General features: G+C 26.3%; 3 protein-coding genes across 4 annotated transcripts; 2 read left to right on the forward strand and 1 right to left on the reverse strand.

The window, feature by feature from the left end:
* Positions 1–121: 121 nt before the first annotated feature.
* Positions 122–1,418, reverse strand: LOC122848132 (40S ribosomal protein S13-like). Its single transcript, XM_044145990.1, has 3 exons — positions 1,298–1,418; positions 784–911; positions 122–554 (listed from the first exon to the last, which is right to left on the reverse strand). The coding sequence occupies exons 1-3, from the start codon at positions 1,318–1,320 to the stop codon at positions 250–252; spliced, it is 456 nt and encodes a 151-aa protein (XP_044001925.1). The 5' UTR covers positions 1,321–1,418; the 3' UTR covers positions 122–249.
* A 102-nt stretch (positions 1,419–1,520) lies between these two features.
* On the forward strand, positions 1,521–5,340 carry LOC122848070 (vacuolar protein sorting-associated protein 35). 2 transcript variants are annotated; one of them, XM_044145885.1, is made up of 6 exons: positions 1,521–1,684; positions 2,167–2,510; positions 2,598–3,309; positions 3,585–4,220; positions 4,292–4,711; positions 4,785–5,340. In XM_044145885.1, exons 1-6 carry the CDS (start codon positions 1,682–1,684, stop codon positions 5,106–5,108), a joined length of 2,439 nt encoding a protein of 812 aa, XP_044001820.1. In that variant the 5' UTR covers positions 1,521–1,681; the 3' UTR covers positions 5,109–5,340. The 2 variants fall into 2 exon arrangements, with proteins under 2 accessions (XP_044001820.1, XP_044001821.1); XM_044145886.1 differs by having other exon boundaries at positions 2,188–2,510; positions 4,785–5,338.
* A 1,050-nt stretch (positions 5,341–6,390) lies between these two features.
* Positions 6,391–17,951, forward strand: LOC122848085 (DEP domain-containing protein DDB_G0279099). Its single transcript, XM_044145911.1, has 2 exons — positions 6,391–6,501; positions 15,897–17,951. Exons 1-2 carry the CDS (start codon positions 6,433–6,435, stop codon positions 17,532–17,534), a joined length of 1,707 nt encoding a protein of 568 aa, XP_044001846.1. The 5' UTR covers positions 6,391–6,432; the 3' UTR covers positions 17,535–17,951.
* The last annotated feature ends 5,669 nt before the right edge of the window (positions 17,952–23,620 follow it).

Raw genomic sequence — 23,620 nt, forward strand, 5'->3', positions numbered from 1 at the left:
CCACTTGACTTGATGATTACGGGGGTGTTTATTTGCTATTTTAACTCTTTGAAAAATTAAATTCATTTTACTAATAATAATAGTATATGGAAAATTTGATGCATTTAAAAAATCCAGTTTTTTATTTTCTTGGTAAGTAAATATTTATTATTTTATTACAGTGTTATTATTAAATAAGTTGATCAAAAATTTGATTTTAAATTTTCTCTTCAGTTTTCATTTATTCATTTATTATTAAGTCTTAATAATTTAAGCAACAAGAGCACTGGCTGTTGAACTTTCGTACTTCCATGTTGGTGCAAGTGTACCTTTAGACTTGTAGTATCTTGAAAGACGATGAATTCTTGATTCAACGAGAATCAAACGGAATTTTGAGTCTTTGTCTTTACGATTACGTTCCAAATGCTTACGAATTGCAACAGCTTTCTTGATAAGACAATATACATCCTCTGGTAGATCAGGTGCCAAACCCATGGCTTTGACAATTCTCAAAATTTTGTTACCAGTACGATGACGAGTTTGAGCAATACCATGGCTATCACGAAGAATAACACCTGTAATAATAATTAAATATTTATAATTTAATTTGATTAAAATAAAATAAATTATTTGTCAACGAATACCTATCGCAAATGAATATCATCATTGTTGACTCAAAAATTCGGTTTTTAATATTGCAAAATAAATATTTACATGACAAACGAGTATAAAAAATTGTATAGTAGTTTTATATCGAGCCAGATTTTGCTGTACATATAATTAAAATAAAAATAAAATTCTTACCAATTTGTGAAGGAGTGTGTCCTTTTTTTGCAAGTTTAAAGATAAGATCTTTACAGTCCTCAGGGCTGAGTTTCAACCATGATGGAACTGATCGTTTGTATGGTAATGCCGATTGGGAAATACCCTTACTGTTGAAAGAAAAAAAATAAATTATTAATATTATTATTATTATTTTAAGGTTAGTTTTGTAACAACATTTTATAATGGCAATAATTAATATTTAATTCATCAACATTTTATAGGATTAAAAAAAAAATACTAAAGATAAAAATAATTTAAACCTCAAGTATTTATTATAAATATTTAATAATATTTATGAATAACAATGCAACAAATGAACACATGGCTCATTGATGTAGTCTAATATTCCACTCAACTTTTTATTATGAAAGAACTTTTATTAATATGAAATAAAAAAAAAAAAACAACTGTTTTGTTGCTTAGTATTATTGACAGTTGATCTATTAAAATTATTTTTATTTATATTGTTTATATTGTTGTTGAAAAATCTTACCCTGGTGCGTGCATGCGACCCATGTTTGTTAGATGTTGTTGCCAGTTGTTGCGGTGTGTGTGATAAATTGATGACTGATGCTGTCCCAAAAAAAAAAAAAAAATATGCAATTATATTCATTTCCGGCAATTTTGGTTAATATCAATAACAATCACTAGATAGAGCTGTCATTTGCCTGTCAAACTCAGTTGGTAACAAAACATAATAATAATAATAATGTTCGATATTATTATTATTATTGTTACTTGCCATTATTCATCAAACAATTGTCAGGAGAAATAATAATAAAAAATAAAAACAACGAGAGGAGTAAACAACAACACCCACTTTAGTTGTTATTATTTATATTGAATTTAAAAATATTGGATAATTTATTAATAAACAATGGTATGTATTTGTTGTTGTTGTTGTTGTTGTTGTTTTGTTGTCCTTGTTGACAAAATATTGTTGATATTGCATGTTGTTTGAAATATTTAGTTAATTGATATATAATATAATAATAATAGCTTCATCAAGTGTCATAGGTTATACACAAATATATCATCATCAATAAGTTGAATTGTTGATTATTAATTGAAATAATATTCCATCTGAATACATTTTTATTTTCAAAACATGACAGCTGTTTTTTATGTTGTTTTTTTTTTTTTTCTCCTAGTCCAAAGTACTAATTTTTTTTGCTTTTTAAATATTCTATTTATCAACTTGGATAAGCTTGAATTGAAAAAAAAAATTGACTATTGAATTTAATAATAATAATAATAATAATTAGATAAATAAATAAAAAAAAAAAAGTAGTGCATGATTAATTTTGATGATGAATTGGCATTGTATTTGGCATGGCTACCTGTGTGTACCATATTTGGTAGGTATCACTATTCTTCTCGCAGCCCATGACACCCGTGATGACTGGACTGGAAGAGCAGGAAAAACTTCTCGAGGAAGCCATTGGAATTGTCAAAAATCAAGCATTCAAAATGAAATACAGTTTGGATGAAGGAAAAGCCATGGATGCCCTTAAACATGCATCAACAATGCTTGGTGAATTGAGAACTTCATTATTAAGTCCAAAAAGTTATTATGAACTTTATATGGCAATAACTGATGAACTACGTCATTTGGAACTTTATTTACTTGATCAATATCAAAAAGGAATTAAAGTTACTGATCTTTATGAACTTGTTCAGTATGCTGGTAACATTGTTCCACGTTTGTAAGTGTTTTTTTTTTTTTTTACTTATTTAATTAAATTTATAATTTAATAATAATAATAATTATTATTATCATTTTGCACATACAGATATTTACTCATCACTGTTGGCCTTGTTTATATTAAAAATAATCCATGTTTAAAACGTGATCTTCTTCGTGATTTAGTTGAAATGTGTCGTGGTGTACAGCATCCATTACGTGGTTTATTTCTTCGTAATTATCTTTTACAATGTACTAAAAATATATTACCAGATGTAACTGATGGTGATGATGAGGAAGGTACTGTACGTGATAGTATTGATTTTGTTCTTATGAATTTTGCTGAAATGAATAAATTATGGGTACGCATGCAACATCAAGGTCACAGTAGAGACAAAGAAAGACGTGAACGTGAACGTGAAGAATTGAAGATTCTTGTTGGTACAAATCTTGTACGTTTAAGTCAATTGGAATCAGTTACATTGGATATTTATAAAAAATTAGTATTGCCTGGAATATTGGAACAAGTTGTCAGTTGTCGAGATGCAATTGCACAAGAATATCTTATGGAATGTATTATACAAGTATTTCCAGATGAATTTCATTTACAAACATTGAATGCATTTTTAAAATCATGCGCTGAATTAAATTACGGTGTAAATGTTAAAAATATTATAATATCATTGATTGATAGATTAGCAACATTTAGTCAAAGATCTGATGGTGTTGGTGGTCCAGGAAGTCCAACTCAAATACTTGGTATACCTCAGGATGTACAATTATTTGATGTATTTAGTGATCAAGTTGCAACAATTATTCAGGTAATTTTTATTTATTAATTTAAAAAATTTAAATACGAGAAACTAAATAAAACATTTAATGATGATATTCATTTATAAGATACTACACTTGATTGAATTTTTTTTATAAAAAAAAATTATGATTGTTATATATATTATACACAATAGATAATTTAATAATGCTCTTTATTTCATCTAGTTTAAGTCTGAAAATGTTTTTATATTTTATATTTTTTTTGAATTTTTAAATTTAATCAAAGAAAATAATAATATTTTTTTTTTGTTATTTCAAACAGACACGAACAGATATGCCACCAGAGGATATTGTTTCATTACAAGTTGCTCTTATTAATTTAGCACAAAAATGTTATCCTGATCGTGTTGATTATGTTGATAAAGTATTATCAACAACAGTACAAATATTTAAAAAATTAAATCTTGAAAAATTAGAATATAATAGTGCAGTATCACGTGAATTATCAAGATTAATGAAAATACCAATTGATAATTATAAAAATATATTGACTGTATTAAAATTAAATAATTATGCACCATTATTGGAATATTTTGATTATGAAGGAAGAAAGCTATTGGCTGTTTATATTATAACAAATATATTAGATAATGAAACAATGATACCAACACAAGAACAAGTTGATGCTGTATTAACAATAATATCACCAATTGTACAGGATCAATCTGATCAGCCAAATATTGATGAAGATCCAGAAGATTTTGCTGAAGAACAAGGTCTACTTGGAAGATTAATACATCATTTTAAATCAGAAACAGCTGATCAACAATACATGATTTTAAGTGCAGCAAGAAAACATTTTAGTGCTGGTGGTAATAAAAGAATTAAATATACACTTCCAGCAATTGTATTTCAAGCATATCAATTGGCATTTACATATAAAGCTCTAAAGGATAAGGTATTTAATTATAAGTAAATATGTCAATAATAATAATAATAGCTAATAAATAATTATATTTTTATTTTTAGGATGAAATGTGGCACAAAAAATGCAATAAAATATTTCAATTTTGTTATTCAACAATAACAGCTTTAATAAAAGCTGAACTTGCTGAATTACCATTACGTTTGCTTCTTCAGGGTTCACTTGCTATTGGTGAAATACGTTTTGATAATTATGAAGTTGCTGCATATGAATTTATGAGTCAAGCATTTATTATATATGAAGATGAAATAAGTGATTCAAAAGCTCAATTAGCAGCAATAACACTTATTATTGCAACATTTGAACAAACAAGTTGTTTCAGTGAAGAAAATGCTGAACCAGTTAGAAATCAGTGTGCATTAACTGCAAGTAAATTACTTAGAAAACCAGATCAATGTCGTGGTGTTGCAACTTGTTCACATATATTTTGGTCTGGTAAATCATTAGCAACTGAAGGAAAAGAGGTAATTTATATTATTTATATTGATTATATTATATTTATATTTAATATAATTATTTAATATTATTATTTATTAGATGCAAGATGGAAATAAAGTTTTGGATTGTTTAAAAAAAGGAATAAGAATAGCAAGTCAATGCATGGATGCATCAGTTCAAGTTCAATTATTTGTTGAATTATTAAATCATTATATTTATTTTTATGAAAAAGAAAATTCATCAGTTACTGTTCAAATATTAAATCAAGTTATTGCAAAAATTAAGGATGAACTTCCCAACTTGGGAGTTAGTGAAGAAACAGAACAAATTCAAAAACATCTTGCCAATACATTGGATCATTTGAAAAATAGAATGAAATCATCTGACTCTGAAGGACAACCATATTATGGTCTTTCTCTTTAATTTTATTATTATTAAATTTATTTAATTCTATTAACGGCAATATTTTATTATTTTAAACAAAAAATTTTTAATGTCAAATTAATTAATTTGACTTTGAATGAAATATGAAAAAAAACATAATTAAACATGATTTGGTCTAGTAGTAATATAAATTCAAACATAGATAATAAAATGACATTTTTATTGATATCATTATTGAGATGAAATAAATATACTTTATTTGACAAAAATATAATTATTTTGTTTTTTGAGAATAATAATAATTGACATGCGTTTCCGATGCAACATTAATTTACATTATTAATACGCCCACATAACACAAATAGCATTCTTTTAGCTGGAATCAAAGCAACGACCTTCGTCCCTCAAACGAAAGTCTTTCGAACCGTCTACTCTCACTATCAAGGACGTTGCTGATACATCTTGATGGCGCATTTGTGACTCAAAAATATATACTGACTCTCAAAATAATTGTATTGCACAACGAATTTTATTAAATTGCCACAAATTTTTGTGTGTGTGTGCTTTTTTTCTGGAGAGTTGGAGCATAGAGCAACAATAGCAATGACACCAGTCAATCTCGTCATCAATAACGGTTTGATTATTTATTCTCTTCTTCCTTGTATACCTATTATTTACTTCTTTTTTTTTTTATATAAATTTATTTGACTTTTTCATAATGTTGTTGTTTATTATATTCTATTGTATTTATTATGACAAAGTAAAAGCTAAATACATGAAGAAGAGGGAGTATATGATTGTAAAAAATGACTGGTGAATGTAAGAGCATAGACACAAATTGTGTTCCAAATGAAAAGACCAAGACAATGATTAAGAGCGCATATAGACAATTCAATATATGTATAATATTATTATATAGCTAATAATATAATAATTGTAGTTGGATCAGCTCAGATCAGCTGTGAATGGTATGATGCAGGGTGGCTGCTACTGCTGTTGGTGTTGCTGTTGCTGGTGGCATGTATCGTTGTCGGTAACAGTCGAGTCTGACCCGCTGTCAGTTGCTCGAGCCCTGTGCCACGATTAGGACCTTTTACATGTAACGCTTTTGGACCGTCATTCATTCATTCATTCATTGATTCATCCATTCATTAATTTATATTGTATTTTGAAATTAATTTTAATTGATCATTGCAATCAAGTCTTTCTAGTCTCAATCATCAGTAAATAATAATAATAATAATAATAATAATAATATAATGCATAATAATGTTATGACATGATAGATGAAATAATAATAATAATAAAACAAAGATGGACGAAGAGATGAAATCCCGTTAGGGTTGACGGGACCAGGCGGAATATGAAGAAAAACATCCCAACCAGATTGTCATGCAAGCATTCAATTACCAGTGCAATGTTTGTTCTTTTGGTGAGTTTTTATCGAAATATTTATATATAAGTAGTTACAATATTATATTTATAAATTTATTTATCATACATAGAGCAATACCTGCAGTCATCGTTTAAATTATTATTATACTGCACCACCATGAATTTAATTTATTAAGCAATTTACTGTTTCTGTTTCTGTTTCTGTTTCACTCTCGTTAAATCCGTGTATTGCATGGACACGTGTTTTACAACAATACAACATACTTGCAATATTATAAACTACATAATATATAGTTTAATTTTTAAAACTCAACAACAAAGTGTATATTTATTATCTGCAATTGCTTCTGATATAGCTATTATATAGTTGCGGTATATGATAGTAATGGTAGCTGGCAAATAACTTTGCTTTTCTTGTGTATTATATTTTTTTCTTTTGTATATAAATTCAACAATGCAAATAATTTATAAATATATTGTACAATAGTTGTTGTTGCTGTGTGTCGCAGGAGTCAAGGATATATATCTTGACGTTATCTTTTTAAAACTTGCAATTTAACCGGTACACAATGAGTTGTTGCTGCAGCAATATATATTAAATACGACAATAGGTTGATTAAAAATTTGAAATGGGTTTTTTTAGGTGCTACTGGTTAATTTTTGATGGTCATAAGCCGCTGTGTAATTACTTGTACATATATACACAATATACTATTGCAACATTTATTATTCACATATGGCAAATATTATAATAATTGGTCATGTGTGTGTATGTGTGTGTGTTATGTTTTTTTTTCAAATACGGAAATGAAATAATAATAATAATAATATATATTCTATTTTTTTTGCTGACGTGTAAAATAAAAAAAATAAGTATATATACAATGTATAAAGCCAACAAATCAGATCAAAGTTATTGTGGCATGTGACCTTGTGGTTGGAGTGTATGACCTTCGATATACATAGGTATATTGTATAGTATAGAGCAATGAAAGTGATCGAGTGACTGGCCAACTATAAACTATCATATATATTTTTATTTTTTTTTATTTTTTATATAGTAATTTTCTTGAAGCAAATACAATAATTTAAATTTAAATATAAAAAATGAACATAAGCCTATATGCATAATGCCATCAGGTATGCCCATTGCAATGTGCCGCGATGAGCAAGTACATGCGTATATATTATCAAGCGTGGGTATATACAATATTTTTTTTAAAAATAATAATAATATCCTTGGATATATTTTATCTATGTGACTGTGACTATGTGCAAGCATATTTAACAAAACATTTCACCAGAGTCTATCTATATACATAAGTTAACTTGCATTGAAGAAGATTCTCTCACCTCTTGCCACTTGCTTCATTACTCACACAACAATTTATCCATTTATCCATTATTATTACAATATGTTTTTCTCGACTTGCGCGTTTAATGTCATATTGTCATTTTTTATAATAATTACCATCATCAATTTATATTCATATAAATATCAATTGTTTTCAAAACAATATTATTATTATTATTGTTATTAAGCATTTTAGATGATCGCACAACACACATCAGCCCGGATATCCGCTGTTGTTAACTCAACAAGATATTTCCTACCATACACAAATCATGCATTTATATTATATATATTGTCGTCGTTATTGCCCTTTCACACGATATATATATACATTAATATTATATTTTTTAATACTTATTAATTATTATAAATAATATAATGCTTGTCTATTTGTTAAATTTGCATTTATCATGCACTCAAGTCAAAGTTGTATATAAAATATAAATATATATTCTCAATGCAAAACCTGCACATGTCAATTGCGATTTAAATATATTTTTTTAAATATACGCCAGAATACATCCCACATTAATGATGAGTAAAATAAATAAATAATTATATAATTATATATAGTTATTGGGCTGTTTATTCAAAAGATGCAGTGAGCCATCGATACTTTGTTTCACGTCATCTCAACAAGTCCATATTATTTTTTTTTCAAATTATTTCTTGGATCAAGGAACAAGTCTGTAATTGGAGCCAATCTACAACAGACAAAAGTCTCCTGAAGCTATATATATATACTGCTGCAGTCCCACAATTATTATTTATTTATTTTTTTTTTCTACTTCCCTTTTTGATTTGATACTTTTGCGACATGCCCTACATATTATCCCTCGGGGAGTTGACTGTTGAGTGTGTATATATAAATACAGAAGGATATATGTGGACCTTGTCATTATAGTTGAAAAGATATTCTATTATCTTTTTTTCAGCACTCATCAAGGTCGTCTTTCAGGTATTTATGTCAATTTTCGACAGCATGCCATTCGACGTATTGAGCAAACCATGATACGTTTATAAATGTATCATGTGTTTCATACGGTATAATATTAACAAATGATGCAGTAATGGCATATTTCATCATTTATTTATATCATAATTTGAGCAGTAGGCATACTTGATTATTGACAATTATCAGAAATGATTTAAAATGATAAATTACATGTATTTCATTTGTTAAATATATGACTAAGCACAATAAGGACTATAAGAATTAATGTGACTAAGTATTTCCTTGAAACATAATTCTTTGATCATTCTTACTACTATAATATAAAATTTATTTTTAAAAATAAATTACATTATTTATTTATAAAATAAATATTCCATAGCTAAAATTAGCTAAAATTAATGTCTAATGTTATTTCCTTGAATATAATTCTTTGGCAATCAATTTATAGCTACTGCTTTTTAACGAAATTTGTATTTTGAAAAATAAATTTTGATTATTTATAGAATAAAATAAAAATGTCCAAGGAAAAGCAGTGCAAGGAAAGATGTAGCTAAAATTAATGTGACTAATAATTATTTCCTTGAAATATAACTTTGGCAACATTAATTGCAAAATAATGCTACATGAGTAATGCTTGGACATTTTTTATTAAATAAATAATATCATGTAATTTTATTTTAAAAATTAAAATGTCTGGAAAAGCATAATAAGAATGTAGCATTAATGTGACTAATGAGATTATTTCCTTGAATATATTCTTTAACATTAATTCATTATTAATTCATTATACATCTTTTCTTGGAATTTATTAAAAATAAAATACATATTATTTTTCAGAAATGATAACTTCAAGAAAAGCAGTAGCTAAGAATCAATGTAGCTAAATATATTATTAAGCAAATTAATACCTTCTAAAATATGCATGTTTCTGATTACTGTTTTGATTTAATACGGCATGTTCAAAAATTATGGCATGAATTGATTACAAAATTATCCGGCATAAATTATGGCATAATATCGGCATATATGGCAGTTACTGGCATGAAATTATGGCAAAATTATGGCATGAGAACAGTGCAATATTGCCATCAATTTCAGCATATTATAATCATCAGTCTATTTCTCAAATCAAGAATCAATGCCATAATATTTCATTAGCTACATGTTTTCTTATACATTTTTCTTTAATTTTTTAGAAATAAATGCATATATTTCATTTGTTGAATAAATAAATGATAAGCAAGCAGTACTAAAGAAAGTGCTACAAAAAATTTTATGGTAAAATTTAGCTACTGAAGATCACGTAGCATTTTTATTGTCAAACTTATTCATGATAATTGTGCAATCAAAACTATCAGAATCATTGTATGTTATAACATTTTTTTTTAATTTATTTAATGATATTGAATAAATGCCTTCTATATATATATAGAATTGATCTACTGATCTATAAAATTCATGCAAGTTGATTATTTTATAGCAATCCGAAACGAGGATACATGGAATAAGTCACCTTGACATTTTAGTGAAATTCGATAATCTAAATCAGCGCTATTCAGTCAATCATTGTTTCTTTCTTTTATATACATATATTGCAAGTCTGATTCTTGTCTGAATATACATTTTAACATGCGAGTCGTAACCTTGAGACTTCAAGAAGAAGTGCATGTGTCAGATTGCATATCTATTAAGTTGAAGCATTTACAGTACAATGACCATTCATTCGTCTGTATGTTCTAATATATTCATGTATTGTTATAATTATTATAAATATTTTTTACATAAGACTGTTTATTTTAATAATAGCAAAGACCAAAGTATGTATAATAAAATTGAAAATTTGTTTCCGTTGAAATTTAAAATTGTTGATATTGTATAAATGGTGTGTGGGAGAAGAAAGGAGAAGGTTGCCTGATAAGTATAGTCATGTCGAATTTTGCAAAGGGATCATTTTTTATTTGTACCGGTTTCTGGAATGCAATTCGTACACATTCAACGAATATTCAAGATAATAATATAACTGCTGCTGCTGTTTCTGTTGCTGCTGCTGTTGTTGGAATTTGTTGACACCACTGGTGGCCAATGAACTCAAAAAAATAAAAAAATAAAAAAAATAAAGAACCATTCGAAATATCATCCCTGCATATGCAGTGGATCAATGTCCTTTTTATATATTTAATATATTTATAAAAAACTAAAGAGTATATATGAAAAATAAAATTACACGTTGTCACTGTCAGCAAATTAGCAAATAGCAACATCAGTATAGCAGTTGTATAATTGTCAAAAAAATATTCACATATATGTATATCTTACCACATGCTTTATATTATTTCTTGCGTCATATGTGTATTTGGTTGATCTGCATTCTGCAACTCAAGCTTTATACTAGGATCATATGATAGTCCTGTTTTTGTTGCTGCATCGTGAGTGTCGTTTTTGTCGTGGTGGTGGTGGTGGTTTTTTTTTTTTTTTTTATTTATTTAGAATTAAAATCGGATGTAGAAGACCTCGGCAAGGACGAACACGAGAAAACCGGAGACAACGGCATCGACCCCTGGCTGCTGCACTCATGCATACTTACTTACTTACACATACATAAATACATATTATATGTCCGCACACGGGGCACAAATAATAAAACAAACTTGAATTAAAAATAAATAAAAATATCAAGGTGGCGCATGGAATTTTATTTGCCATCACCTTTCCCCACCCCTATGCAGTATAATGTATAGGATATATATATTCTTTTGGTCTTTTTTAGAAAAATGCTTGTTTCATTTCATCTCCCGGACATGGCCTTTCTTTGTTGTCATCTCTCTATATACAATAAAAATAATAATAAATATGCGTATGCAATAAATAATGATACATGATGCAGGAATTTGGTCATTACTATATATTTTATTTTTTCATATTTGATTATATTTTTTTGCGCGCGTGTATATATATATCTTTTCAAATGATTTACGTGCGCGTATATATGCGTATAAGTTGTTGTCGTGATTTAAATTTATTAATTTATTGTTAATATAATATGAGACAAACACCCTTCATTGCACGTGTTATAAATACATTTTTAATATATATATTAAACTCTTGGACTATTTTATATAGACATTGCACATCCGGTTATTTATAATAATGTATATAATATTCTGCAATAATTTATTTTTTATATTTCCACCACTGCATGTAAATGATGAAATTAATAATTTTATTTTTCATTGTCCATTTAACATTGTTATATATATGAAAATAATTGTTGATGCTAAATTCACAAGTTTTTTAATTAAATATATATTGTATATATCATGCTTCCATCGCATCAAGATTCAAGACATCCTTAAAAATTTATTTATTTTAAGTCTTTCAATTGGCAATGTTAAACGTGTATAGTTGTCATTAATTATACAATTTTACCTTTCATTTTATTTTAACTGCATCAGTATACATGTATATATGTATATGCGGCCTTGCATTTATTTTATGCAAATTTACTATTAAATTAAACTGCGATATAATGCAAGTTTAACACATTTTATTATTTGAATCACCTTGTTACTCAAATAAAATGTATTGAATTTATTTATTTATTTATTTATAGTTGAATTCAAGTAAAATAAAAAATAAAATTATATGATGATGATGCTGTTGAACTTAATTAACCACATCCCGGGTGTTTAATAGTTTAATATGCGTATACTCTCACTTTTTTATAGGGACCCCTGTTATTTTACGTATATGTATATACCCACAAATTTAATTATCATTTAAATTATTATTAATAAATATATATTTATTGTCAATAATAAAATTAATTAAAAAATAATAATATACCTTGAATATATTATTATCATGATATAATAAAAAATTAATAAAAAATTTAAAATAATACTATGCCACCTTTCACATTGCTAGATTTATAATTTATAAATGTCAAACACTCGACATCGACACTTTGCTCTATACCTAATAATATTAACATTAATATTAATATTAATATTATACACACGACATTCATCATGTCGAGATTAATAAAGCTGTCTACAAGTGTCATTAACATTCGACTTTTGGATGTATATACATGTGTTTCTTTTTATATAAAAATAATTATATTCAAACATTTATTTTTATTTTTTGAATATATAATTTGATAATTATTTTTCGACACATGTATTGATTTATAAATAAATATAAATAATAATGATTATGTAGCAATATGTCCATGACCATGCATGCACCACTATCAATGTCACTAACAACAAAACAAGTGATCCAATTCCAGCAGCTCAGTCAACTATCAACTACATCAACTATATATAATTTTATTCAGATATTTTGTTTATACGCATATATATATAATATAAAGTTTGAGAAAGCAGATGATGATGATGATGATGATTTTCAACACTTAATTTAATATACAAAAGTGCATCATTAAATTCTTTCGCTGCAGCTATTAAATAAAATTAACATTAATAATATATGTATAATGCAAGTATTATGTATTATACGAAATAATATTATTTTACATATATTTTAATTTAATTTCATAACAATGCTAATAAATGAATTTGTCAACTTTCATATTTTGATAATAATCGAGACCAAATAAATTACATTTCTATACTATAATCAATTTAATTGTTGGTAGACCTTGTGCATATTTTATTATATTTAATTAGATATATAATATAATTATTTTTATATATTAATAAACATATCAAAATTATAATATATGATAACTCATGTAAATTGACATGAGCTGTTTATTATTTTCATTACATGTCAATTTATCATTATTAAATATTTATATATGAATTATGATTTATTTATATTTAAATATATCATTAATTTATTAATAATACGACATGTATATTTTTTTTAATTTTATTTAAATATATATTATTATATTATTATATAATACGTATTATTTCAACATTGAATTATTTTATTTTTTTGCTTTTTATGTTTTTTAAATTTATTCAGTTTATATTATTACAAGTAAGATGCAAAGTCTTAATTTAATTTTTTAAAATACTCATTAAAAGAAATAATAAGAGAAACGATGAAATATCAAATGCACCCGGTCTTATATATTGAATATATATTTTCAAACGAAAAGTGAAACCAAGTTTGTCGTAATATTATTTGTTGCATTGGAATGTGATGGAGGGCGTGTGACTCACAGTATCACTGCTGCACCACCACCATCAATAATAATGATAATAATTCACAGCAGGGAAGTTAGGACACCATGGTCATATCAGGCCAACAGGATGATTGATAATTCATCGATATATGCATAAATATTAAATATATTTATCGTATAATATAATACGGAAGGTCCCGGTGACCCAAATACTTTCGCTGCTGTTGTCCCACCTTGTTTTAACTCGCCACATTACATTTCGTTGTTATTTTTTATTTTTTTAAATTTATTTATTTATCGTGGCTATTTTTAACTTAATTTATTTATTTTTATTTATCACGCATGTTTTTACTCTAAAAATAAAAATAAAATATTTTTTTTATCGAGCTGATGACCGCATACTGAACCAATAAACATTTATATATTTTTTATTTTTTATTTTTTATTTTTCATATTGTACGTATATATGATATTGCGATAAAACGACGAGACACTTAATCTTTAAGACAAATTTATATATTGTAAATTTTACACCCAAATAACCAAACCCAAGCTGTACATATATAAAAAATTCACCATTTATAATAATAATAATAATAATACTTGCATATTTTACGAAACTCATGAGTGACTTGTGAATTTAATGAAAAAAAAATCTTTTGTCTACATAATTGCCAATTAATTATTATTATATAAAAAAAAAAAAAAAAAAAACAAGTCTTTCTTATATGTATACTTTGAGGATTGAAAAAAAAAAAAAAAAAAATAGTTCAACATAAAAATGAGCGAGTCGGTTAACAATAACAAGGTCACAAAATTTGATACAGCATTTTAATTCCTTGACCCAACATTTTATTATACACCTATACATATGTGTATATATTGTTAACTTTTAATTAACGTAAATTTAATATTAATAAAATTCGTTACAAGTTTTCATTTGCTTTCCTTAATAAAACAATAAATAATATCACGCATTTTATATATACTTGCGATGAAGAAATTCTTTTGTGGATATAAAATATATATGAGAGTACAAAAGAAAAATATCATTGAGCAATTTTTTACGAGAGACAATATTGTTCAAACTGATTTTGTTTAACCTGATGCCAAGGACGTTCGTTAATCATCTTTGCGCATATGAATTATAGCACATGTCATTTTAAATGACAAAAAAAAAAAATAAAATAACTGCTAAATAATTTAATTATTATATTTACAGTTGTTTAATTTTTTTATAAAAAAAAAAAAAACAAAATAGACTATGCTGTAATTATTATTGTGACAAATGTAAAAGTAAGAGACTTGAAAATGACCTTGATATTTTTAAATCAAGGGCTCGCGCAAGAAAAATATATATATATAAATTGTATTTGTCATTTCAAATGGAAAAAATAAAAATAATTTTATCTATGAAAAATTTAAATTTTCTTGCAAATGATAATTTTTATATTTATATAAATATATAGTTTAAAATAACTGATGATAATCCAATGAAGCATAACTTGAGTAGAGTATGGCGACATCAGTGTTCTTGATTGTTAATATAATATATCTTGTATATACCTTTCAACAGGAAACAATTCTAGTTCAACCGGTCAGACAATTTGCCATAAAGGCGTGAATTTATCAACAATCATCGCCTACGCTTATTATTTTATTTTTTCATTTTATTCCAATACCATTTAGCATCAATACAGTCAGCTGGCTTTTGCTTATATATATATTCAACATCATATATCAAGAGTCCAATGGTCTCTGACAACTTCAATTAAATTCAAGCATCATGCATGCCATGTTATATATGTTATATATGTTGAATATTATAAATTATAAATAATAACTTTGCGATGAGCTGTTTTGTTTATTTTTATTTTTTAATACACATGATTTATGTTGTGAAAAATGACAAATAATAATAAATAAATAAATAAATAAATAAATGATTATTATTATTTATTTCAGGTATTGTTGGAGGCAGCAATGATGTGGGAACTAGCTGAAGCAGCGCCAGTTAAACGTAATGATATTCTGGCGGGCACAGAGTTTCTTTCTGTATTTATTAATGGAGCAATGGCACCAACACCAAGAAGACGTGGATTTAGACGTGGTCAATTGTCATCACAGGATAATGTTGTTGCTGAATCACGATTAAATGAAGCATCAATATTTAGAATATCAAAAGCACCACCAAGTCCAAGACCACCAGTTGTTATTGTAACTCGTCCAGTTCAACGACAAGTTGCACCAAAACTTTATCCAATAAGTCACAAGTCTCAATTAATTGAGCATAATCGTCAAAGTTTTACTTATCCAGTTGAAGATTCATTAGCATCAATTGATGATTATGGAATTGGATATAAACAAATGACAAGTACTACAACACCACATAGTCATAACATTATCAAAATTAATGCTACAAAGCCATTTATCAATGACAATAATAATAATAATAATAATAATAATAGTAATAGTAATAGAAAGGTTATTGGGGTGAGTGTGACTTCAAGTGTTGAGACAGCAACGTCATACAGGCAAAGAGTTAATAAAAATAAAACCAATGAAGAAGAAGAAGAAGAAGAAGAAGAATTAAATGTTGTTACAAGACCACCCATTGAACCTCTTTCAATACAACTTTTTAGTACTTTTTCTACATTAAAAACAACATTACCATCGACATTAAGTACCTCAGCAACAACAACAACAACAGAAGAAACAACAAGTCCAATGACTTTGAGTAGTAGTAGTAGTAGTAGTAGTAGCAGTAGTAGTAGTAATAGTAATCAATTTATTAATGAATCAAATCACAGTGAATTAATCACAGTTGAACAAGATTTACAGTCCCGAATGAGCATGGAAATGAAATCACAAATTACAACTGAACCAACAATAATAAATATACACAATAAAGTAGAAATTGATTCATTACAAGTTGCATCAAATCCAGAACCAATTGAACAAAGCTATGAAATTGCTGAAATTAATCCAGAATTAAATGAAAATCATCAAGAACCAATTGAATCTGATGATAATTATCCACAAGGAAGAAAAATTGGTCGTCATTATGATACATCATTGTATAATCAACCACCAAAAGTTTATCAATCATCAAAAATATATGATAAATCATCATTATCTCAAAAAGTTTATGGAAATAATAATGGTGCTAAAATTTATAATGAAAAAAATAAATTTTATAATAATAAAGCTGAACAAGTTAATTCTGAAGAAGAAAAAGAATCTAAAATATATAATAATAATTTTAATGAAAGACCAATGATGGAACCAGTTGAAATAAATTATGAAGTTGATGAGGCAGTTAGTGTTGGAAGTAATGGTAATGTTCATGGTCCTCAATCAGTAACAGCAAAAATATCATCTGGTATTGATCCAGAAGATAATCACAAAGTTGGTTATGTTGTTGAAGGAAGAAATTATCGTAAATATCGAGTAGAAGAACGTACACCAGATGGTTTTATTGTTGGTGAATATGGTGTTGTATCACATGATGATGGATCATTGAGAGGTGTTCGTTATACTGCTGATGGTACTATTAATCCACGACTCATTTATGATGCATTGATGAAATTTTTAGCACTATAAATAATGAAATAATGAAATAATGAAATAAATAATTATATACATTATATAAGGTGATATTATTATTTGTGCCTTCGACATGTCGACTGCAAACGACTGATCCTCTTGCCAACTCAACTGCCTCAAATTTTGTTATTTTAAATAAGACAAAAAAATGAAAATAAAAATGTCATTTCCATGGAATTAATATAGAAAAAATCATTGACAAAACGCTTCTATGATAATTTTGAAATTTATTAAAAAATAAAAAAAATAAAATAGATTCCAGTAGCAAGAGACAAAATCATATTATCATATTAATTATTGACTTTGCTTTTGGAATCTATTGTCAATATCTTGTCATAGCAGCGTTAATTTATTATTATTTTTTGTCATTTGATTTTCAAATATAAAAATATAGGCATAAGCATATTTACAATTAAATTCATGCAATTTTTTTAATTGCATTCAATTTATGGATTTAATAATAAATTATCTTTTTTTTTTTTTGTAAATTTTATTGATAAATTTTTGTCATTTGTTTATTTTTTTCTTAAAATGCATCATCATCAGCAGCCATATATAATATTTATAGCAATTAATCTATTGATGATATACTAAAGAGTAAAGCAAATTTCACTTGAACGAAAGCTCAAGTAATTATGATGTTCAATTTTGATGTCTTTTAAATAATAATAATAATTCAATTTGACATAGATATTCCAATTTATTTATTACATATATAATACACATATATGTCGTTTCAATGTAATTATTAATTTTTGTAATTTATAAAAGTTGCATATTATATATATACAGATATTAAAATAAAAACCTTTGAAAAGTGGCTGATATATTGTGTATATGTATAATTATTATTCAACACTCTGTATAAAAGTAATAAATAAAATTTCGTTGAACTTAAAAATATTTATTACAGGTATATCAAGATTTTTGTATCCGACAAGTGCCAAGTCAACTTCATCGCTTTAAAATGCTGTTGGAAAAAATATAAAAGGTCACGGAAATCATCCTGCGATCTTTATATAGCAGCTCAATAGGTATACTGCAGAATATATAATTTATTTTTTTCTTTGGGTATAATTATTGATGGCAAAAAAAAATAGTATACATTTAAAAATGTAACATATATATAATGTATATATACGATAATGATAATTGGTTTTTTATATATCAATTAATGAGCTGGGATCATTTTTATTGAGCCTTCCTCATTTTAAACTGACAAAGTATTTGCATACCCATTATTATTTATTATATTTTAATCGTGCGTCATATTTACTTGCCAGGGGCTAAATGGGCGGATCTGGTTATTTTTTATTTATTTATTTATTTATTTTTTTTTTAATAAAATAGCAGTGACTTGCTGCCTCTTGAAAAAAAAAATAATAAAATTCTACATGTTTTTTTTTCTTTTTGTTCGTTATTTAAATTAAAAAACATTTATATCCGGGATGATTTGGTTTTTATTTATTTATTTATTTATTTTTCAAGCCAGTACATTATTAAAAATAAAATTAAGTATAGCATATATTAAAAATTGTTATTTTTATAATTTATCGAAGATTATTGGTTCCAAGCTGTATTTTTTATTTTTTTTTGTTGCATAATTCACTGTGGGATTGTATAGTTAATATAAATGTATATAATATACACCAAGACTTTTTTTTTATAAATGTATACATGCACATATACATGAAGATTGAGCTGGAGAATCTTTATGCATTGTCCAACTTTTTTATTTGAGAATCGAAAAGTGAAACATTCTTTTTTACGCAATATTCGCATGACAAAGAAACTCGTTAACATCGATTGTCATTATTATTATTATTTTAAATATTCAAAAATCTTGATAAAGTTGTAAATAATCATATGATTGACTAAATTATGAGTTATATATATACAGTTGTATATATATACTTGCAGAATCAAAAAATATATATTTATTTTTAATTATAATTAATGAAAAGAAAAAAAAGATTGCTGTAAAGATAAAAGCCCCTATTTAAAATATTAATCTAAAATATATATTTGAAAAAAAAATAAAACTGAAATATTGCAGTGGTTCTTTTGAATTTATTTAACATGTGTATATACATTATACATATAATAAGTTTATTTTTTGAGATTGTATTTGTAAAACTGAGGGCGATGAACGTCCTTGGTTGCAGAATATCGTCATCAGGAAACCGTTCGAGGAATTTTTGAGATAACATCTTGTTATATTATTTTTTTTTGAATTATAAATTAATACTAAAAAAAATTACTATTTTTTATTATTTAAAAAAAATATTTGTTGTTAAAATAACAAGTCTAGAATTTTTTTATTGAAAAAAAAAAATTAATTAAAGTAAAATAGTAGGCTACATATTTGGAGACATTAAATATTTTTATTATATTAAATGCGATTATTGTTAAATAATTAAATTAATCTATACTGCAGTAAAAGCCAAACTAATTGATCTGCCATCTATTGATAATAAGATTGAATGGAAGAATTTTTTCATAAGACACGCATAAAAAAATTACATAAAGGTATATATAATTATATTTCGAGCCTTGAATATTAATTGAAAGTTTAAATTTAAAATGAAGCGATTAAATAATTTGTCAATCAAATAAATGCCTATAAAACCAATTGATACAAATATACCGACAGAGTTGCTGCTGTTGCTGTGGTTGTTGTTGGCACGGATTTTTGAAATGATAATATTATTTCGGAAATATAAAATGCAACATAAATTTAAAGGCTCATTGTTCTGATACAAGTCCGAGATAAGCAGTTGGGTATACATATGATTATTTTTTTTTATAAAGAATAAACATTGACGCGTGACTCCACTTCATACGTGTTTTTTGATCGCATAGATTTTGTTTTGTTACCCTTGGCCATTTTATTGTGCAAATAATTGAAATATAAGTCTCTCAAGTCTTGTTGATAGAGTGTGGTATCCTTGGGTCATACTTGAAATTGAAATGACAGTTGTGATAATCAAATCAAACAATGCACGAGGGTTGACAGAAAAAAAAAAGTGATGATGCATATATTGGGGCAGGCGTAAAACCGTAATGCCTGTAATGTTGTTGATGATGATGACGATGGCCTTCAACTTTATATCTTTGCAAATAATATACAAATCACAAATGTGATGAGTCGTGATCTGAGCATGTATGACAAGAGACTAAATGTACGTTGAAGGCATTGAAATCATCTCAATGTATATAAAGACACGTGTTGACTGAATTTGATAAACCAGCCCGAAAGGCTACACGTGACATTACATCAGAGAACATTTATTTTATTATAATCATTATCAATATATAACAAAAAATTTATTTTATTTTTTCCTTAGCTATAAGAATAAAAAAAATATGACGTACTGCAGTTAAGAATTTATATTTTTTTTTCACACAAATATTATAATAGACATTGAAATTTTATCTTTGCCTTTTTTTATTTATTTTTTATTTTATTTTATTTTATTTTTTTGGTACATTCCTTTCTTTTGTATTGCACAAGAGAGAAAGTATATATAGTTGTAAAGATATATGAACAAAAAAATAAAATAAAATAAAATAAAATAAAATAAAGTAATAATAAAGAGAAAAAAATAAGGCAAGGGGATGATGGTTAGTGGTGGTGGGTGCAAAACAGGTAGTCTAAATGAATAGCTCTCAGCAGTAAAAATATATAGAAATATGTGGAATGAGGTTTTGTCCTTGAATGACCCAGGAAGGGATAATGAGGAAGAAATTAGTGGTGCGTAAATGTACAAAGATATGGATTGGCCACCACCATCACCACCAACAACAGCAGCAGCATATTTATTTATTTATTTTTTTTTTTATTATTATTTTATTGTTCTCATCAAACGCCAAAGAACCGTCCGTCAATTTATTTTCAACATACATCTTCTTCTTTTTCTTCTTTTGCCTTTTTTTTTTTTCTCAAGAGTCCGAGTACAAGTAATAGCTTTAGTTTTATACACCCCTCTCACCCTCAATACTCTCAATAGTATAATATACAAATTTTACAGAATAAAAAAGCATTCAACACACAACTCTAGATCGTTTACGATAAAACACTGAATAGTCGTAAAAAGAGCTGGACTGACATTCAAAGCATCTGTATAGTTCATTCATTTCTATTTTATATTTTTTTATTCTTTTTATTTTTATTTTTCCTATACCTTTTTCAAAGTTCGACTACAAAACGAACTGGAAATGTCATTTTTTTTTTTTTCTTCATCTTCAATTGACAAAAAAAAAAAAAAATCATCATTGAATATTATTATTTTGTTTTTTTTTTTCATTGAAAAATATTTTAGATTTTCTATTTATAAATGAAGATATCTATATGTATATGTTGTCTATACGCAATTAAATAAAAAAATAAGGGTAAACATTTGTGAGTTAATTAATCTTGACAATATATTAATGTATTCTCCACTCGGGTATTTAATATGATCAATCAAATTCACATGACACAATGTCTTTTTTTTTTTCCTCAACTATGTTCATAAATAAAAAAAATAATAATTCATGTATACTACAGATGATGACAAGAAGCGAGTGATTTGTTTTTCATGACAACAGGATAATGCAAAAGTACCATTAATATATAGGTATACCATTTGTTCCTTGACAAATAAATAAAACGACCATTTTTCAAAATTATTATTATTAGTATTTATTTGTAAATATGCGGGACAGGTATATACTTGTGCAAAATCTTGAAATATAATTCTCTTGATAAGTTTGTGACATATTTTCTTTATAGCTACAATATGCGGGCATGCAAACGTCGTTGACAACAACACTTGGCCAATATATAACATAGTGCCATTCATTGTGTCAACTTTGCTTTGAAAATTTAGTTTACCTATTGGAATTAACGAAAAAACTCCTTGATGCAATATTTTAAATAATGATAAATTTTATTAACAAAATATATACGCATTTTCTTTTTTTATGTAAAATTGTTGTTGATGATGGTGAACATTTAAATGATGGAAATTCTCAGCGGGAAACATTGAGAATTGATAACACTTACTTGTCGAGGGATATACGTGTCTCGAGAGTTGATGATGACTCTTTTATCGTGTGAATATTTTTATTGTTAATGCACATGGTACACACACACAAATACACGACACTACAAAATTTTTTCATTCATTAATTTTTTTCCTTACTTTACTTTTACCTTTGCTTTCCTTCGCTTTTCTTTTCTTTTTTTTTTTTTTTGCATTCTTTCATTTTTTAGAGTTTCCGTAATTCTTGTGTTGTTTCCGCTTTGATGATTCCGATTTTTCGCTGATCCTTGTGGCGCCTGTTTAACAACTTTTGGCTCACCTCTCTTGTTCCCTTGTGTTGTTGCACCAGGTAAATGTGCCTTGAGACCTTATATACTTTTAAAAGCAAAACCGTTAATACCGGCACGTTTGTGCCCTTAGTTTTTTTATTATTCTTTTTTTTTTTTTTTTTCTTTTTCCCTCTCTCATAGTTCTGCATCCGGGGTCAAATGATCCTTTGCAAAAAAAAAAAAAAAAAAAAAAAAGAAAAAATGTAATCCGTCATTGTATATGAATATTATTAACATGAAAGCATAATTTTCGGTTTTTCTTTTTTTTTTTTATTTCGAAAAATATATAACTACCTTATTTGAGATACATTCATGTATGCGTATATACAAATGTACTAAAATAATTAATCATTTATATAGGTATATTTTAAAAATATCATCAACATTTTCTATTTTAACTTTTTTTTATTTTATTTTTAAAATAAATTAAAAAAGTAAAAGAAAAGATAAAAAAAAAAGATAAATGAAAATAAGTCAAGTAACTATTTGGCACTTGGTCTCTTGAGACCAAGACCTTTTTTTTAAAGTATGATAATAGGATGACAGAAAGGCAGAGAGAGGGCTATAAAGTCAAGTCGGCTAAGATTGCCAAGGCAAGTGGATAAGAGCTTTGGTCCCTGGAGGATGGTATGAAGCCTATATAGACATATAGACATCCATGGTCATCCATGGTCATCATTGTCATTGGTCGTCGGTGTATGGTAGCAGTAGCATCAACAGCAAAAGA

The sequence above is a fragment of the Aphidius gifuensis genome, linkage group LG2 (genome assembly GCF_014905175.1).
Source record: "Aphidius gifuensis isolate YNYX2018 linkage group LG2, ASM1490517v1, whole genome shotgun sequence".
NCBI lineage: Eukaryota > Metazoa > Arthropoda > Insecta > Hymenoptera > Braconidae > Aphidius > Aphidius gifuensis.

Bases quoted from the DNA above. Each gene is read 5' to 3' on its own strand.
- LOC122848132 (XM_044145990.1), bottom strand. From the start codon at position 1,320: ATGGGTCGCATGCACGCACCAGG. The intron at 912-1,297 runs GTAAGATTTTTC...TTCTTTCAACAG, and splicing joins GGTCGCATGCACGCACCAGG to TAAGGGTATTTCCCAATCGG. The intron at 555-783 runs GTAAGAATTTTA...TTATTATTACAG, and splicing joins ACACACTCCTTCACAAATTG to GTGTTATTCTTCGTGATAGC.
- LOC122848070 (XM_044145885.1), top strand. The intron at 2,511-2,597 runs GTAAGTGTTTTT...TTGCACATACAG, and splicing joins GGTAACATTGTTCCACGTTT to ATATTTACTCATCACTGTTG. The intron at 4,221-4,291 runs GTATTTAATTAT...TTTTATTTTTAG, and splicing joins ATAAAGCTCTAAAGGATAAG to GATGAAATGTGGCACAAAAA.
- LOC122848085 (XM_044145911.1), top strand. From the start codon at position 6,433: ATGAAGAAAAACATCCCAACCAGATTGTCATGCAAGCATTCAATTACC. The intron at 6,502-15,896 runs GTGAGTTTTTAT...TATTTATTTCAG, and splicing joins GTGCAATGTTTGTTCTTTTG to GTATTGTTGGAGGCAGCAAT.